This window comes from Falco punctatus (genome assembly GCF_963210335.1).
Source record: "Falco punctatus genome assembly, chromosome: 5".
NCBI classification, from domain to species: domain Eukaryota; kingdom Metazoa; phylum Chordata; class Aves; order Falconiformes; family Falconidae; genus Falco; species Falco punctatus.
The window spans coordinates 56,714,397-56,734,754 of record NC_137584.1 but is presented as its reverse complement, the minus strand read 5'-3'; the positions used below and the strand labels follow the sequence as shown (position 1 = coordinate 56,734,754).

The 20,358-nt window shown below is 38.1% G+C and overlaps 1 protein-coding gene across 4 annotated transcripts in view; it reads left to right on the top strand.

Moving 5' to 3' along the window:
• LAMA2 (laminin subunit alpha 2) overlaps positions 1-20,358 on the top strand; it is a 377,492-nt gene that overhangs the window by 128,158 nt on the left and 228,976 nt on the right. For all 4 annotated transcript variants that reach the window (XM_080390370.1, XM_080390369.1, XM_080390372.1 and 1 more), the window contains exon 5: positions 18,044-18,223. In XM_080390370.1, coding sequence (XP_080246496.1) covers positions 18,044-18,223 — 180 coding nt within the window. The remainder of the gene's footprint in view (positions 1-18,043; positions 18,224-20,358) is intronic.

The window sequence follows — 20,358 nt, the reverse complement described above, 5'->3', positions numbered from 1 at the left end:
AGGGAAGAAAAAGGGACTTGCAAATAGACTCTTACCTCCACTTTCCCCACAGCCAGATTTAACCCTTTTTACACTAGAAGTCTAAGACTCAATGCCAAGGAGGCAGAGGGTCAGAATTTTTGGAAGTAGTCAAAATTGAAAAGTATTCAGTTCATACTGAAAATTTTGTGATTACTTTTTTCCTAATAATGATACAGATGCTACAGTGTTTCTAAAAAAAAATTGTAAAAGAAAAAAATACATAAGAATTTGTGCATTGTAGTATTGATACTGTCTCTATAATTCCTATTTTTAGATCAATCCCCTCAGTTCCTAACATGCATTCAGCATCTTGTCTTTATTGTGAAATCATTTTCTAGAGTCTGAACTGTCAGTTCTCCTTGAATAACAGTGATAGGTTTCCTTTTCAATAGCATGAGATACAGAAAAGGTATCTGTACAGTAAAAAGTAATGCCAATAATATCTCTCTCCATACCCTCAGCTGCAATCACCCTAGGCATTTCTCATGAGTATGATAAATTTCCATATATTTGATGTGTGTCTCTGTAAATTTCCTTAGAGTATTTGTGTTTATGGCATATGTTGTCTTGTAACGGTATTTTATTGATATATTGTCATTGCAAAATAAGGATGATACAAAAAACCAGGTAGCAGTCTATTCTTAATGGATGATACTGTTCAGAAATTGCAGCTGGTTCTACTTCCAGCATTACACTTTAGACAAAAACATTAGACAAAGACTAATGAATGCAGTCTGACTCAGAAATTCCAAAACAGGGTTCTGTGAACAACTTTCTTCAGCTTGACGTCTGAACAGTGAGAATAACAATAATTTAAAATTATTCAGATTTTTTTTTCAAAATGGTGAAAGGGAATTTTTTATTTTTATCAATAAAAGTTGTTTGATGTGATGCAAAATGAAAAGATTTTATTTGGTCTTTTTTTTAAAAAAAAGGCAGAGACATTGAAAACAAATTTCAGAAAACTGTGAATGGAGGACATGTGATAGTCTTTTGCCTGGAAAGCAAAAGAAAGCTTCAGCTGATAGAGATCTTATCACATTGCGGCCCTTGCATCCAGCATGTCCTACTTCCACAGTTATTTTGCATACTTTGAGTCAGGCTATCCAACCAAGTGGCATAGCTTCATTTTGTAAAAAATAATGAATCAGGTTTTCTCTGGACTGAAATCAAAGTGTCCCATCAGCTTAGGATCATTTTCATCTTCCTGCTGTTCTGTCTTCCATGCGCAGTTAGTATTTTGTAGTGGTTAGTAAAGGGCTAAGCCAACAGGATCCATAGATAAATGGTATCTATTATTAAAGATCTTTCCACTGAAGTCAGTAACACTTGGATCAGGTTTTCCATGGAGACTGCTTATCTCGTTTGATTCAGTGTTCCACCACTTCAGTGGTTAAACAGTCACTGCTTAACACTCTGGATTACATCATACTTTGTTCTCCTTATTGGTCTTCATTTATACTCTGTTTGCTTCCCCTCCCACCCCCGCCTTCTGTCTACAGCAGCTTCAAGAAGTCTTATGGTCAAGCTGTGGTTTTGTATAACATCTTTTTGTGTATGATTAGTCTCAGTGAAATGACTTGTGAGTCTCCTTTTTTGAGTGTTTTGAAAGTACAACTTAGCCTAGAAAGTTACTTGTATCTACCAAGAAGGGATAGAATATCGATTTTCTTCAAGAATTTTGGCAAGTAAGCTTTCTGCTCGTCCAAAATGTCCACTTAGAACAACCATGAAAGAAACAGTTTACGAAAAGAAAAAAAACAGAGTTGAGGTTTGGACAAAGATCCAAGTCTAGTTAATTTTGTAGCTTTTTGTTCTTTTCTCTCTTTTTTATTTGACTTAGTAAAACTGAACTTGAGTAGTTATTCTGAGGAAAAAAAAATAAGACATTTAACAAATGACTGCCAAATAAATGGATAAATTTTACATATTCCATGTACACAATGCTGTTGCCTCTCTCATATAAGATTATAAACATTTCCTGATTTCCTAATAGACATTCATGGATATGAAAAGAAAAAAAAAAAAAAAGGAGGCATTGGACATACATGCTCAGTATCACAGGATAATTTGAAAACACATACAGAATTTAAGACAACTTTAAATGATTTTGTTATGCATTATGAGAATAGTCTTCACAGTAATTTATTCAAATCTTGTACAACTAATCTTGCAAGTCAGTAGTTTTAGAATTGCATTATAGCAATATTCGCTGTTAATTTTTGCCTGAAAAAAGAAAAGGAAAATTTAAAGTAATGTTTTTAAGTTGATAGTTCATACTGAACTCGAGTTTCTGATATTTAATATTACAGAAAAAAAGAGTGGATATAAAATGTATAATGTACTTCTAAATGATGCACCAAAGAGGAAACAACTGTTGAAGACTACATATAAGTAGCATAGCAGTTTCCCATTATGTAAAAACAAGAGGAAGGGTATTTACTGGTACCTCTGTGTGGGCCAAGTTGGAATGAAAGTTTCTATTGAGTAGTTAGTCAAAGAGTCCACTTTTCTGTCTTGGCATGTCTTCTGTTCCTGAGCAGAAACTCATGTCTTAATTTCTACCATTCCTGGAAAAAAGGAAAAGCTGATTAATCATATGAATCATAAGACTTAAAAAGTAGTGAAGTTGCAATGTACAATGTATGGGCTATACAGATCAGTCTTTCAATTTGAAGAGTTAAATTGATTATATTATTTACCTTCTTTCTTTATCATCCAGCGTATATTGATCACAGTGCTTACTGAAAAGAGGTGAGGGTTGCATATCTTTATATAGATCTATGATAGGTTTTCCAAATCATAAAATAAGGAGTCCTGCCTGCATTTGTAGTTTATAACGCAACATACTCTTTTAGTGTTGCAATGTGTAATGGTACACTTAAGTCATGGTATTGATTTGTAATTACCCAAACATGTCTTCTTCTTGTGTCTGGAGTCTGATTTTTGGAAGTAGTAGATTCCATTCTGGCAGCAGAGCAAGAACACTGAGTCCTTGGTAATTTGGTGCGGGTTTTTTTCTTCCGTTTGATTAGGGGAACTGAAGATCCCCAGTGGGTGGTTGTTTTGAGAGTGGGGTAATTGATACTTGAAGACTGGACCCACACAACTGAAATACTTAATAGAAAATTTTGCCTAAATGAGATACTACTTGTAAGCACTTCCCACTAAGAGGTAATAACACAATCATTTATTTACTTTGGCTATCTGTTGCTTTTGATGTAGGGTTATTGTTCTGAGATGAGAAAATCATAACACAATTTTATAAGGGGGGGGGTTTGGTTGTTTTTTTTTTTTTTTTTTTTTTTTTTTGAGTAGTTGTTAACAGTCATGGAAAATTACTGTGAGAAATAATAGCTTAATTCTTGTTTTTAATGAATCTGGTGGCCAAAGGCATAGAAGGGCTTATAGACTTGGTAAAGATGATAAGCAGCTGAGAGATGCAGAAATGAGAGAGGAAAAAGATTGTAAGGTAATTTAAAACCAGGTGCTGGGAGAAATCTAGTGAGTGCCTAGTTGAAGATGAATCATGCTTTAATGTTTAAAAACATTACAAATCTGTATTGTCAAAAAATGAATATTTCTTTTAAAGGTAGAATTTGTTAACATCCAGGTGGGCTACATGAAGGAATAATTTTGATCAATAAAATCTCACTGAAGCTAGGACATATGAACAGGTCAGCCTGAGGCCAAATGTAGGCATGCTTTCATGTCAGTGCAAAGGAATTTTATGTAAAAGAAAATAAAAACCAAATGGCATAGTTTACCTGGAGTTTTCAGTTTAAATGGTGACACAGAAAATCAATAGAAGGAAAGTTAGTCAATGAGACACTGTAATACCAATGGATAAATTGTTTGATGTCTAGACTTTAGAACACACAAATGAAGAAAGCATAGAGCCAAGCTGAGTAAGTAGGTGGACTGTATTAGCAAACATCGCTGTGTTTGAGAAAATTGGTATTTCATGCCTAAGTAAGAGTGGAAGAAGTTAGGACTGCAGTGATACTTAATGAAGGTGGTGAAACTAACCAAGGAGGCTGTGAATGGAAAAATGACGGGAAAAATAAACACCATAGTGAAAAAATAAACTACGGTTAGCTTCCCATAGGCTGGCTAACTGTCATGATGGAGTACAGGGAGATTTTTGAGCACCCTTAAATGTTCTTCCAAGAAGCAGTCTAATCGGAGAACTTAGATTATGGGAAGTGGCTCAAAATGTTTTGAGAAGAATGCAAGACAGGCTAGTTCAAAAAACTGTTATTTAAAGACTGTTCTGTAAAGTGGCAATAATATTCTCACTATTTGATATGCTCCTAAGAAAATTTGAAAAGGCATTCCAAAAGCTAAAGGTGGAAATATATTTTTATATGTTTCCTTCTCAAGTGTGTAGGAGCTTATGTATGCTATTTATAAAAAAGAATAAATCGTAGAGCTTCCAAAAAAGTAGCAGGATAAAATACCTAAGTATATAATAGGCATTAGAAACCAAAAGACATCATATAAAAACATTTTGTCCCAGCAAGGAAAGTAGGAATTTTGCAAATGAGCATAAATTCACAGTAAGGCAAAAGAAATAGAAAGAACAAAAATACTGCCCTTCCATACCAAGAAAATGACTGTGCTGAAGCCCTAAAAAAACAGTATGAGAAGCTTTTTCAAGGACATCAGAATAATAAACCTGATAGGCAATTGAGATATAATAGAAGTGCCAAGGACAGTAGAGCCACAGCAGGTGAATTCTGTGGCTTGAGCTCCCTATGGAGGGACATAAAGTCGCCACAGTAGAGCTTTTCTTTGTTGTAGAAGAAGTTGGAGGAACTTCTGAAGGAAGAAGTTTTAAAAGAACAGTTTAAAAGCCCTGGCTAACTTGCTCACCAGCTTTTATTGCTGAGCATGATGTCATCTGGTAGGGAATATCCCTTTGGTTAGTTGGGGTCAGCTGTCCCAGCTGTGCCCCCTCCTAAACCCTTGTGCGCCCCCAGCCTCCTCACTGGTGGGTGCAGCATGAGAAGCAGAAAAGGCCTTGATGCTGTGCAAGAGCTGCTCAGCAACAGCTGGAACATCCCTGTGTTATCAGCACTGTTTTCATCACAGATCCAAAACATAGCCCCACACAAGGTACCATGAAGAAAATTAACTCTATCCCAGCCAAAATCAGTACAGTAGTTTACTATGCAGATCATATTATTTTATATCATGTATAATAAATGAAATCTGAAAAACCCAAACAGTTGAGAGTTTGACAAAATCCTGCCGAGTTTAGTTTTTGTAGCCAAAGTAAACCTGCAATTTTTACAACTTTATAACCATTAATGATAGGAGCAAAGAACAAAATGTTTTCATGCATATAATTCTTTAATCTCCTGTGTTTTACAGAAGATATATACCATTCCTGGCTTGGCTGTTCATTCTGTGCTACTTAGAAATGGACTTTTTTCCCTGACTTATCTCATACTAGCTCCTGTAAAATATCTCCAAGTCTGAAAAGATCAGGTTCAGAGTGGGAGAGGGATCAAAGTTTCTTGTATTCCACAGCTGAGTGTCCTATTTATTCTTTTGTTTTAAAACATTATAAATGGTATTAAAGTCTCTGAATGCTTACCATTTAAAGGGATCCCATCTGTTTTTAAAAGCGTTCATCAGTGTGTGTTCCAAATGATATGACACAGGTTTTGCTAGAACTTAGACTCCAACACTGTATGGTAATTGTAATGGGCTTTTCCACATATGGCTCTGCAGTGCAAAAAAACCCAAAAAGTTTTCTTGAAATTTCCAGAGTTCAAAACTCTTCAGAGTTGTAGTTGAAAACAAGAATGTTGCAGTAATGTAAAGCATATTATTGCAGTTTATTTAATGATAGCATTCAGGAGCAGATGTACTTGTTTACTGTTTGAGCAGCTTAAATCCTCACATTCTCCCTCTTTTACATCAGCAGTTGTGTTTGGCAGCCCTTTGCAACTGCTTACAGCTGGACAAGTTCCTGTGTATTTTGTTTCTACTAGTCATCATTCTGTTCTGGCAGTAATTTGTTTGCAATTCCGCAGTGCACTCCACAGTGCATCTCATTCAGGAAGAAATCTAGTGGAAAGTGCCATTAATTTTTAGGACAATCATATAACAAATAAGGGAAATTGTAATATCTTGGTAGGAAAGTGGGGGTAGGTGTTAGGGTTTTTTTTAAATATTCAGTTTGGTATAGTTAGAAGCCCTTTAGTTAAATCTGGGGATCAGAATGCTTTTTATTATAACCTGCAAGAAAACATAACTCTCCTGTTTTAGTCATTGATTTGGAATGACTTGTCCCTTTCATGTTCATTATCCAAAAAGAAACTACTTTCAAAATTAGTAATGAAAAAATATCCCCTTAAGATATGTTTCATCTCACTTCAGTGCATTTAAAAAAAAAAAAGTATCATTTAGATTTTTATGTTGTGCTTCTTGAGTACTTGCGCAGAAAGTGTCTGACAGACCACTATATTTCATCCTTTAAGCAGATAGGTGGGAGTGTTTAACCCAGTGATGCCAGTGTGTTTCACCTCTGGTGGATCCGAACAGAGACTAATGTAATTTCCAGAATTCCTTTGCACCTGGAGCTGCCATTGACATCAGCCATTGTGACTTCTTTTCTTATTCTAATCTGCTTGCTTAAGGGACACCAGGTTAGGCGGCAGCAGCTATATGACACTGACAAAATGTAAATCATAATGACAGTGGTCATACACATTTTCAGACATCAGAGGTCAGATCTCTGTTGTGTAGTGAAATTTAAAACAGCTGTCAATTGATGGTTTAAAATCATAAGTCACCTGTGGTATTATGTGTTAGAACTTATAGCACATTGCCAATCTACCTGCTTATAGATAACTCTTTAAAATGTTGTTTCAGTGTGTTTCATCTTTGAAGCGTTCCTGTCAGAGCCAAGCCTTTAACTTTTTCTCCAGCTATCTTGTTAGTTATCACTGAGCACAAAATACCTTTTTACTGTATTAAGAGATGGCATCTCACTTGCGAGTATACTTTGAAGAGCCAGTAGAACACAAATGATCATCACTGTGTTCAAGTACAGTATTCCAAGACTTGAACCTTGTCTGAATCCCTTATGGACTGCAGTATGCATAACTGTTGCTGAAACTACAGCATAGTGTAGTGTTTCCACTTAGTTAAGACAGTAACAAAAAGAAAATAAAAACTTGAAGTGACAAACATAGTTTCTAGGTAATCAAATTCCTTATTATTTTTTGATTTATTAATAACTATTGCTCTGACAATAAGCAGTCTGTTTAAAAGTATACAAGATGATGTCTTTGACAAATTATTTCTTGTCCAAAAATGACAAGCTTGAGAATTACAGGAGCCATAGAAAAGCAGAGGCTAGAATAAGCAATTTAAGTTTCCAGTGAAATTGGAAAGAGGAAAATGACAAAAGCAAGTTAATCAGAACCGAAGATATGAGGCCTTATTTAGCTTAAGCTGTAGGGTATAGTTGTCAATGACACAATAGTATTTGCTAAACAGTTCGTTAAGCTGACATTTTCCTGTATTCTTAGGGGGAATGAGTTAGTTGAGATAGAGTTTGACATGCATAGCCCTTGACATTTTAATGCAAGTTTAAGCACTGCATTTCAAGCAGCTCTTGTACTCATTAGCAAGGCACACAAGGGAGTTGTGCTTTCACTTACTAAACCATTAATTTATTAAGATAGTGAGATATTTATTAGAAATACAGCAAACCTTGCCAAATACACTCCTTATATACAGTTATCATAAATATGTATTTATGATGAAAAAATGGATGCTGAGTTCTGGCATCTGCTTTGATCTACTGTTCTAGTTTTGAAACCAACTTTAACAATAGTCACGACTGCACTGCAAAAACTTAGAAAACTTTTGTCTTTAGGGTTTAAATATAAGATGCCTAGAGATTAACTAATCAACAGTAATTTTACATCTACTGCAAATGAGCTATTTGCAACAGATAAAGCTGGTATTGGATAGGAGAATTAGGCGAGCTACTGAATCACCTGTGGAAAAATTGCTGTTCAGTATTGTCCATCTTCATGCTGATGTGACTGCATAATTTGAAAATGTAAATCATGGAGAACCTTTCTCATTAAATCATTTAAAGACTGACATATCTGTCTTCTAGACTGCTGATTATCAAGTAGAAAGTCTTTTTGTGCAGGACAGAAGCTTTTCTCTCCATTACACTGCTATCTGAGGTTAAGTTTTAGTTAGAAATTGACCTTGACAATATTTTAGGTTCAGACCACTGCCTCACACAGAGCATCAGGGTTGAAGCCCATAGCCTGGATAGATGTCATGTCCAAAATAAACTACTGAGTATTTGAACAAAGGAAGTTCTTTATCACTACTAGCCAAAAATTATTGTAGAGTGATGTTCCTGCTTCATCCTTATTACAAATTACACTAAGTAACCTTCACTTAGAATGAAAGAATTAAGTCTTCCAGTTTATCTAACATTCAGTATATAGATATGGATCAGTGAAAAGCATACTGGTTAGTGATGCTGTTTTCTTGGAAGGAAAGTGAACATAAAATCTCCATGCCATATAGCCAAACAGCTGGGGTTTTTTTAGATCCTGCAAACAGCTTGAGACTGAGTGCACTCAAATTGCTTGGCAAAGTAACTAACTTGAAATACCAAAGCTCTAAGTAGAAAAATGCACCGCTTGGATTCATGCATGGATATTTTAAAATTGAGTGAGAACATTGTGCATAATTAAAATTCTTAAAATCTTTGTTGGAATGTGTTAATTTTAAGTAACTTAGCAGTTGATAATGTACCCTCATGCAAAGCAGCAGCATTTGTACTGTTGCATTAAGTAAAACAACAGAGGCAGCTAACTTGTTGCATGCTTGTGTATTAGTTCATGTAGAAACGTGCACAGAAGGAGGAGTGGAAAGAGTGGGTTTGTGTGCAACAGTGGTGATGAGGCACAGTCCCCAGCACTGCCTGGAGTAACTACCCCAGCACAGCAGAGCCCTCAAGTCAGGCTGAGTTCCAGAGGGAGGACACAGCTTTTCACCTCTGAGGCTGCAAGAACCTCGCTGAGGTTGAGGCAGAAGGAGATGGTGTCTGTGCCTGCAGAATAGTTGCTGTGGTTGAGGATTTTTGTCCCCAAATAAAGAACAGCAGGAGGATGTCAGCAGACTGCGCAACATCAGAGGTGACGAGAAAGAGATATACTAACTGACATTTTCTCTGTGACTTTGTAGCCTGAAGCCACCAATCTACAAAAATAGAGGTGGGCAGAGTCTGTGCCTGTTGGTTTAGTAGTGGAGACTCCCATGATGGTGAAAACTGCAAACTGGTGGCTTCTGATACCAGGAGGAAGGCTCCTTCTCTGCCTGCAGATGGACAGCTACACAGTAGTTCAGTGCTTGGTAGCAGATAATGGGCTGGGAGCTCCATTCAGTGAGATGTGAGCCAGCTGTGCCTAAGTCACCCAGGAGCGTGAGGAGGGAACAGAGCCTGACAGCAGTGGTGTACACCAAGTTGAACATAAGCCAGCAACGTGCCCTTGCAGCAACGAAAGCCAACAGTCTCCTGGCTGCATTAGTTAGAGTGTCACCAGCCGGCTGAGGGAGGTGATCATTCCCTGTCTGCTCAGCAGTGATGAGAGCTGTGTCCAGTTCTGGGCTCCTCAGTACAAGACAGACATTGACGTGTTGGAGTAAGTCCAGGACATGTCTGGGAAGATGATTAAGGACTTGGAGCATCTATCCTATAAGTAGAGGCTGAGAGGGCTGCAGTTGCTTAGCCTTGAGAAGTCTCAGAGAGATTTTATCGAAGTATACAAATACGTGGTGAAGTACAGGGTGATACTTTTCTCTGTTCTGAAGACCCGTTACATGTACAGTCTAAATAAGTGCCTGTTCATCAGTGAGATGAGACTTGTCTAAAAGTTCTGCCAAAAAATGGCAGAAAGTTTCTTAGGCTACATCTGTCACTTCTTAATAGCAGAAACCCAGTGAAATGTGTTGTGAAATTCTGGTCATATGACTGGATGGTCTGATGGTCATCTGGCTGGAGCACATCGCAAGTCCTCTCAGGTGTCTTTGTTACAGAAGCTAGGATCAGATGCATCTAAAATATTGCCCCAGTATCTGCAAAAGTGTCCATGCCCAGCAGCTGAGAAAGGTTACTCTTTTAATTAATACCTGCCTGCCCTTAAAGGGTGTTGGAAAGAGGTGACAGAATAGGCATATCAGAAACAAGAAGTTGTTTAGGAATGACTGAGCGTTTATGGAAGAGAGGCACTATGGATTTAAGAATAATATTAAATAGAATAAGGAATTCAGCAGAAATAAAACAGTGTATGAAATCTCCCTGAAATAAAATTCAGCGCCTGAATGGGGACAGCACAGGTTTAGTGGTGTATTAGCAACTGCCCAGATGGAGGTGTGCAAGTCAGTGGATCTTGCCAAAGGAAGGTTGAGAATATACTGTCAGCCGCCTTTAATGCTTTGGCAGACTGTGTAGGTGTCAGAATAGAATGTTGTGCAAACGAGTATTTCTTAAAGACCTGAATATTCTTGGTTCAGCTAGTAAAGGAACCCATGATTTAGTCCAAAACAGTGCAGAGATCCTGGTCAGGAGTATTAAATGTTGATCAATTGCTATGTAAAAATACCCAGAAAATACTCAAAATGTAACATCTCAAGGGAATAAAATCTGCCAAAGTACAAGGTAAAAATAGAAAAGATGGTCAAACAGATAAAAAAATTTCAGACAGCCTAGAGTTTGTTTAAAGAAAGCATTACACAGACACGCGTGCTACATTTAAGAATGGTTCCAGAAATCCTACAACATGCTTAAACCATACACTAAGGTAATAGATATTAAAAGTAAACTATCATTGTTTATGAATGGAAGGCATGTCTTTTTCTCCAAATGAGGAAAAAAAGGTAGGAAAGTAAGCTCCAGCAAAGGAGATGTTAAACCGCAATGAAGATACGAAAAAGATTCTGAGAGATTGACTATGAAGTTGAAATAAACCTTTTTTCAAACACATCAGATTCAAGAAGTCTGCCAGTGAATTGGTGGGCTGAGAGATGATCAAAGAGCATTCAAGGAAGATAAGGTCATTGCTGAAATACTGAATTAATGATTTGAATCAGCTTTTGCTATAGAGACTGTCAGGAAGGTTTCTGCACTGGAAACATTATTTACAGGAGAGGAGTTGGAGAAGCAGTCACAAACTAGGCTGTTAACTGAAGAGGTGCAGACATAATTGGTAAATCGGGTAGTGAAAATGAACTCATGGCTAAAACAGGTGAATTACAACAGTTATTATTTAACCCCTTAGTCTCAGTAACTGGGGGGTGTGGGGTGTCAAATGGAACAGCTTTTTAGAAACATTCCTTAGGAATCCAAGGAAACTACAAATCTGGAAGCTTGGTACCTGTGCCAGTCTAATTAGTTATAAAGAAATGTATTGAAGTATAGCGCTGATAGAAATATATATTTCTTTGTTCCAACTTAGGAACTATGAAGTATTACATGAATTAAGTAAGAGGCAGGTTTAAAACAAGTAAAGGAAGAATCTTTTCCCCAATGACCTGTAAATTAGGTAGAAAATTCTTATTACGTGGTGGATGTAGATTTTAAAGGTGACCTGGATTTAAGGTGAGACTGAGTAAGGTCATGGAAATGCTTTGAGGCTTTGAGTTACCAAATATATGGTAACTAGCTATAGCTTCAGAAATCCCTGAGGAAGTAGTATGTATGCTTCGTTTCATCTTACTGTTAGCATGCTGTTTTGGCTACTGTATGAGGCAGGTTACCTGCTAGATAGGTCTTTCGGGTCTGACATGGTCCAGACATTCTAATGTACTGAGACGCACTTTGAATATCTTTAGTAGTGTTTAAGTTGTTCAACATACTTGTGAGCAATGTGGAAAATCAGAAAACTATGTAATAGCAGCATTTTTGGTAATGCCAAGTTTAAGATAATTTGTTCCATTAGCAGTTTATGGTATTAAATGAAAAATACTTTATGGAAATCAGTGTTGTTAAAAGTAATACATGTAAGAAAAAAAAAGTTATGCATGAATGCTGATGGACTAGTGTTGAACTAAATTCCTTCATAGTAGAGAACTTGTAGCATTCTCAACAGTTCTCTGAAAAAATGTCGATGCTGAAGTTCAAAAATGAAAATGTGTTGACTACTCACAATTTCCTGAATTTCATAATTTCACTGCCACTGAAATAATTCATGATGTGAACTGCAGGTTTAAAAGGCGGGGGGGGGGGGGGGGGGGGAACGGAACAAACCAAAACCCACAAGCCCTACCAGAACTAGGTGGGGGTTTGTTGGTTTTTTTAAAAGAAACTTAATTTCCTCCCACTGGGACAAATGCCTGTAGTGATGAAAATCATAATGGTGGAAAAAGGGAGTAGACTAATAATGGAGAAAAGTGCAACTGGTGGATGTTAAGCAGTATGACTCAGATTCCCTCTGTAGCTCAGGAAGCATTTAGCAGTCAGAGGAAGTGATGGTACTGTATCAAAGGGATTACTCTCTAAATGCCCCGTTTCTTACATTCCTTCCTAATTGTTTTCTACTGACCTCTGTTGGAGATAGGACATTGAATTAGGTAGATCTTTGGTGTTTCAAAATGTTTTTTCTTGTTTTTCCTTTAATGAGGTTATGCATTTTTTCAATAACTGTTAGAAGCTTTGTTTCCAAATGAAATACAGAAGACAGATAACTTGGTAACTAAACTAACTTGAAAATATACTGGGTCCAATCCCATTTAACATCTTCATTCATGATTTGGATGATGGGGCAGAGTGTACCCTCAGCAAGTTTGCTGATGACGCCAAACTGGGAGGAGTAGCTGATAATGCCAGAGAAACATGCCACCATCCAGAGGGACCTCTACAGGCTTGAGAAATGGGCTTATAGGAACCTCATGAAGTTCAGCGAGAAGTGCACCTCCTGCATCTGGGGAGGAACAACCCCATACGCCAGCATATGCTGGGGGCCACCCAGCTGGAAAGCAGCTTGGCAGAAAAGGATTCAAGGGTCCTGGTGGACACCATGTTGAATGTGAGCCAGCAATGTGCCTCTGTGGCAAAGGTTAATGGTGCCCTGGGCAGCATTAGACAAAGTATTGCTAGCAGGTTTAGGGAGGTGATCCTTCCGCTCTTTTCAGCACTGGTGAGGTCACACCTGGCATGCTGGGTCCAGCTCTGGGCTCCACAGTACAGGAGAGACATGGACATACTGGAGAGAGTCCAGTGAAGGGCCACAAAGATGATGAAGGGACTGGAGCATCTCTTCTACAAGGAAAGGTTGAGAGAGCTGGGACTCATCAGCCTGGAAAAAAGAAGGCTCAGGGGGGATCTCATCAATGTGTATAAATAACTGAAGGAAGGGTGCAAAAAAGATGGAGTTATGCAGAGGAATGAAGGCAGTGGGTTGATCAGCATTGATAACACGCAGCTGTGGCCTTGCCTCAGAGGCAGAGGGTTGATTGTCATGGACAATGTGCAGGTGTAGCTCGTTCCTGCTAAGTAGTTAAATAGCCCCAAGGATTGGGGGAGAGGGGGTTGGGTGGAGGAGGAGCAGTGTGGGCTGACCTCTGGGGGAAGGAAAAACAGCATGGACAGTAGAATCTGGCTGATGGTAAAGCCTTGTTGCAGCCTACTAGTTTGTTTGTGCTGCAACAGGCTTAGGCTTTTGTTGGTGGTGTCTAGTGACAGCGCAGGAAGCAGTGGGCACAAGCTGAAACACAGGAGGTTCTGTGGGACTATCAGGAAACATTTGTTCACTGTGGGGGTGACTGAGCACTTGCACAGGTTGCCCAGGGAAGCTGTGTAGTCTCCATCCTTTGAGATACTCAAAAGTCGTTTGGACATGGTGCTGGGCAACTGGCGTTAGGGGGCCCTGCTTGAGCAGCAGGGTTGGATCAGATGACCTCTGGAGTTCCCTTCCAACATTGAGGTTTTTGTGATACTGTGATATAATTTCTTTGAACATACAGTTACTAATACAGCTACTGCTAGAGGTCATCGTACCATTTTGCTTGAGTAGTTCTGACTATTGAACTGGTTGACAAATTGGATGCCATTCAAAATCATTTTACAAAATAAGAATTTGGCTGTCATTGTGGTAAGTCTAGATGTATTGTAAGGGAATGCTCATTTTTTCCCCAAAGATCCCATTTGTTGGAATATAATCCTGGAAAAGTTCCTTGTAAAGGAAAAAAAATTCTAGGGTTGACATCTACACAGCTTTCATTTAGAATCCAAAGTGGTGATTACCTCAATCTTGGAATTGGTAAATAAAAGTTGTCCATAAAACCTGAGCAAAATATGAGATTATTCCCTCAGGGGGACTTGGATTATCCAAATTGTAGCAGCCCAATGGGTGGATTAAAGGATTAGCATTTTCCTGGTAGACTCCTTTTTTTGGATCTCAGCTCTGCAGTAGAACTCCAGTGTGGCTCATACTGCAGTATGCATACAGATAGGACGGGACATCAGTGCCTTAGCTGCCTGTGTGAAAATGGAGCTAGTCTTGGCAGGACTCAGAGCTATATATGAACTACTATCCTCATCTTGGATGGCATAGTCATAGATGGATATTGAGAACTGAAAACTGGAATAGTTTTCAGATCTGATTCAAAAATATTTGGCCGGTAGTAGCCATATTAGTGTTTTGACTGAAAATGTGCTGTCATACAAAGAGTGTCTTACAAATAGGTGCAGTATTGTGGAGAGAGATGAAAAGAGATGGTGTGCCTTGGAAAAACACAATGACGTCTCATTGCGAGAATCATACAGAAAATATTTTAAATCTGATTTCTACTTAAACTTATTTTTTAAAAGTTATTTACAATTCTTACTGTTTATTCCTGATTAATGACACATTCCCAAAGTAGTCTTGGTTTCTTTCTTACTCTCTTTTCAAGGAATAGGAACAACTTGGACACTTTTCAAGTTGATCCTAAATGTTACTGGGGAGAAATTAATGATTTCATCACAGATGTTAAGAGGAGGAGAAATAATTTAGAGTAATTAATTTCGCCTGTGTAAAATTTTCCCTTCAGATTAATTTTGCTAAAACTAACCAGTTTTAATTTTCTAATCTCAGTGTCATTTTGGTGTATGTGTTTGAACAGGTGCCAGATTTATGCAGGACATAGCTGCATTTCATTAATTATGAGAAATAATCTGTTTGTTGTTTTAAAATGAAATTGTGAAACATTTAAGCACAAGAATGAAAGACAATATAAATGGAAGTCATCTTCTCTACTGGTTTAGCCTTGCCAAATAGATGTGCTACTGGCAGATAGATCCATGAGACCTTTTGAAAAGGGGGTCTATTCTGAAAAGGATGCCTCTTGTTTTGCGAATTTACATTTTAATTCTGTAAAACTACCACTCTAATGTGGTGGGGTTTTTTTCCTATCAGTGTCTTAAGACTAAAATTGTTCTTTTTTAAAAAATTGAAATCAAAAGATATGACTGCAGTTTGTCAGCTGTGTCGTTTGGGGTCAAGCTGTGTCTGTGTTTCATATTTTTAACTCCCTGTGGGCGCTTGCTTATCCCGATACATGGGTTTTTACCTGCACACTTCTCCCCACATCCCTGAAAGCTTAATTTTTTGTATTTTTAACAAGATAGACTGCCACGCTGCTTATAGCCGTGGTGGTGGTGTTTCAGGGTGAGCTAGGGGATGTTTTCAGCACTACTTTAGATACATTTCTTCTTTGTTTCTGGAATATCAAAGTTCAGTCTTTTGTATTCTACTGTTTTAAACCATAACCTGCCTACATTTGATGCCTGTAAGAGAGAAATCTCTTGGATGCTCTTTAAAGTGAGGAGGTGATGGTGTGAAAAACACTCAGAAGAAATGTATTTCCTTATTTACAGGTAAATATTATGCAAAGAAGTTTTTGGGCATGTGTTCTTGCCAAAAATGTTCTTCTTTTGGAAGGGTATATCAGTTCCCACTGGACATATTGCCACTGTCTCCAGGCTTCTTTTTAAGTTTACTCTCCACACATGTTCTCCTCTTTTCACCGGGGGCTCGAGCAGTTTGCTCTATCTGGTCATGTGTTTTTGTCCTGCTTGTAGCCAGATGTTTCTCATTCAGGAGCTCCTCCTTGCTTCCTCTATGGCTTTTATTATAAACTCCTGTTTGTACCCTCTCTTTTTTGTAGCATTTTATGCTACAATTTATATATGCATACAATTTATATATATATTGCCAGCCAACTGTCTAATTTAATTACTTGTAGTCATGAGCAGAACCGAGTCAGAGCTTGAAGTGCAGGTGTTGCTATGATCTCAGGAGGAGGTAGCAGTGTCACCTATTCCTGGAGATAACATGGCAGAACCCTAGAGGAGCTGATTCGCACTTAGGTGAGATATGACTGGTAGTTGCTTCAGGCAGAGTCGCTCCTGGTGTTTTTGTGTACCTGGGATTATAGTGGAGTAGGATGCTGGACACGATGATGTTTAGGCTTTCCCTGTTGGTAGTGAAAATAAATAAGTTAATAGTATCACATAGCCAGTGCAAGACAGCGGTTGTTCAATAAGCGTTCCATCCAGCACCTGCAAAAACTCCAGGAAAGGAAGAGCTACTGCTTTTCTGGGAGCAGTGCATTTGCTGTCTCTGTCCTCAGTGTGAGGCAGCCACTGCTGGGTGAGTGCCAGCTGGCATTCTCAGTGCAGCTCTTTGCTTGAAACTGAGGTAATATGATCATGTTCAGTGATAGAAATTGACTGTGTGGCCTGACCTCTCGCTTGGAGCACTGAGGCGAGGTGCACGTGTTCATTGCAAGGAACTAATAATTCTTTTATTTGTTCTAATGTTCTGCACGTTTGGCTCAGCATCTGAACATTATTTCAGTGTACCAGCCTGTAATAAAAATGCCCCAATTAAATTTTAACACTCCAGAATATAGGTAAATTAATGGTTTCTTTCCTCCCTCCCCTTAGGTGCTCATTAACAATATTTTGCTATAGCTGACATTTTTTTTCTTGCAGGCCTTTCCCAAGAACAATTCTGTAGCAGCCCATCTGTTTTATTTTGTTGATTTGCAGGTAGTGTATGCCATGATCAGCTAAAATGACAGGAGGGGAAGAAGATTGCTTATTTTTGTTTCATTGCCCTTGATGCTGCAATTGGGGTCAGAGTGTCTCTTTCTTTATGAAAAAGCTACAGACACACTAACCTACAAGATTTCTTTCTAAAGAAGACTTTAGCATAGGGCAGGCGGAGAAAGGGGGTTAATCTTTACAGAAACCACAGTGTAAACAGAGACTGGTAGTGCCTTTGGAGAAACAAATGCTGAACAGAGTTCTCAGAAGTGATAAAGACTTTCCTTAGGGACCAGGTAAAAACAGCTGCAACCCAGGAAATTGCTTCAACTCACTGACAACAAGGTTCAAAGGAAATGATGTACTGTGCAGAGACAGTGGGAAAGGGGAGATGCTTATGAATGCTTATTGTGACTCATTTTGTGGCAGCTGTAGCTTTCAGTATTTCAAAAGTTACCTTATCCTGGCTTTAGAAAACACCTAGTTCAAAAGCCTTTTGATGGTGACCACTCTAAGAGGTGCAAACTGACCCCTGTTGAATTCTGAGTCCCATTCCAAGTATCTGTTCCTTTAACTCAAAATTGTTGAGCCCTTTGGTTGTTCAATAACTTGAAAATACCTGTTTTAGGCTAGAAGAGGAGAAATGAGTTGCCTGGAGCATAGAAGCTATTGTAGGGCTTTGGTACATGTATGCAGTTTGTGCTATAGTCTTTCTGTTGGTGATATCATCTTTCCTTTGCTCAAAACTTTTTTACTGTAAAGCCTCTCCATAACTGAGTCTGTGGGTACATGGAATATCTGGGGGGGAAATCTGCTTTCTAAAGAAAGAAGGTATTTTGCATTTGCAAAGGCATTCTTACAGTGCCTGTAATATTTGTTGGCATAATCATGGCAGCTTTGCTGTTGTCTAATTCCTTTTTACTTTAATAATTCTCTTTTCAGATTCACACTTCTCTAATTAATGGACGGCCTAGTGCTGATGATCCTTCACGCGTATTACTAGAATTCACTTCTGCTCGGTTTATTCGCCTGAGATTTCAGAGAATACGGACTCTAAATGCTGATTTAATGATGTTTGCACACAAAGATCCAACTGAAATTGATCCTATTGTTACAAGGAGGGTAAGTTCTGGCAAGACAGTAGGCATGCATGTGTAGAAGTTCTCTTACACTTGTAAACACTGTACTTGCCTTTGTTCCCCATAGGAAATTTTGGGAGATGATGAATACCTGTTGTTATCTGTCAAAATCCTGGTGTTAGAGAATTCCCTCTTCACAGCATTTTGTTATTTTCTCTATAGCAGAAGCAACAATTTTATCTTTTCTGCTTAATATTATTAACACACATAACATGCTTATTAACATAACCACAGAGCTCCTTTGGCTGCAACATTTGGATGCAGATAATTGGCAAGTATTTGCTGTTAGATAATGTCCTCATACCTCTTCTGCTCAATCCTTTTCTACCTTTAACATGCCTTGAACACTTATTTTGAGCGTATTTTCTACTAGTGGTACCATAAGTAGTAATAGGGCCCGAATGCAACACTTCTAACATTGTTATATGATGGTTGCTAACAGTAAACATGTTACATTGTGCTTTAGCTTAGAAGAATGGAGACAGCACTCAAACTCACACCATACCCCCGTCTTCTCTACTGTTACTTTTGTGTGCACACCCCTGTATCTTCTTTCTGCAGTCTGTACTTTCTTCTGATGCCACATCTTCCTCTTTTCCTGTTGCTCAAATATTGTGTTACCCTATTTTTCCTCAGTTTTCTACTTAGAATTCCAAAAAGCTGTTTTAGGGAATTTATACCTTTCCACACTTTTCCTTTCTGCTGTATTCCTCTTTCTGTTGGTCATCTTATTTTCCTTTTGGAAAGTTTAGGGTACTACTGTAGTAAGCCGTCCTGTGAAGGGGGAGTATTGTTATTCTTGGCTTTAGTTAATATTATCGATGATGGATAACTGCAAAGAAAATTTGTTTCTTCTGTTCCACATTTCTTGTTTCCATTTCTTCCTCCAAATACAGAGTGCTGGCTATTTCTGACAGTTTGGTATGTGCCATTCTGTTTTTTGTTGCAAACACAGAAACTCTTCCAATTGAGTATAGTTATTACAGCCTCGCTAATCATGGAAACTGTGTTTACGTAAGGGTACACAGTTAATATTTTTATTCTAAGTGAACAGAAACACAAAATTTAATTCATACTTAAAATCACTGTATACTCATGAAAACCTAGTACAGGATGATGCACAGATTTTTCAAGCCAACAAAGAGCAATAATGTCTGTATGGCATCTCTCCATATCAAGGGAACTGTTGTCAAAGGAACAAGGAGCAATGGAAACTTGCCATCCTTGTCTGGCTTTCCCAATAGAAGTCATTAGACAAACTAATATTCCACAAAACAGGAAGAAAAGGGTAGCCACAAATGACATATTTTCTGTGTGGTAGAAGGTTAACTGTAAATTATATGAATTCCTGTTTTGTTAGATGTGTTTACCAATGATCTGAAAAAGAGGTTGAACACAGAAACAGCAAAATTTGCAAATAGCTTATGTTTGTTTTGATTAGCCAGTAGTTAGGATGTTACAGGACCCTCACCAAAACAGATGAAAGTGGGCAAGATGGCATGTGATTCACTTTTCATGGATGTCATAATACATGATTATAAATAACTTTCCATTCTTCTTTCCGGTCAGGGCTATTAATCCCCACCAAAGTAAAAGTGGAGATGTTCAAATGGCAGAGCAACAGGTCAAAAGCTATTTAAATATCAGTAACGATGACTATTCCATAGTCATTCAAAAAGACCAATAGTGAAAAACAGTGCTTTCCAGAGTCCATTGAATGCCCAAGTGAGACATAGCTAAGGTGAACGAAAGCGTTTCTTTCTTAGTTTTTGTTTTAGCTTTTCTCTTCTCCCCATCGTCATGCCTTTTCCTTTTCATGTTTTCTGAAGGGAATAAATTCTATTGCATCTGACTTTCCATTATCCAGTGTGCATATAGCCTTTTTCTATCTTGTGTTTAGTGTACGCTGTGTATAAATTGACATTGCTCTTGTGACTTCAAACAAATGGAACTGTGCCAATTTATACCCTTTCCTTCACTAAGCCTGATTCTGTTGATCAAGATGCAGCTTGGATTACACTGTCTGCTATATTTGTAATAGATCAAAAAAGAAATAAAACAAGATCTGACAGTTTTGTCTCCAGAAATGAATTCTGTAGTTTGGCACCTGCATTTTAC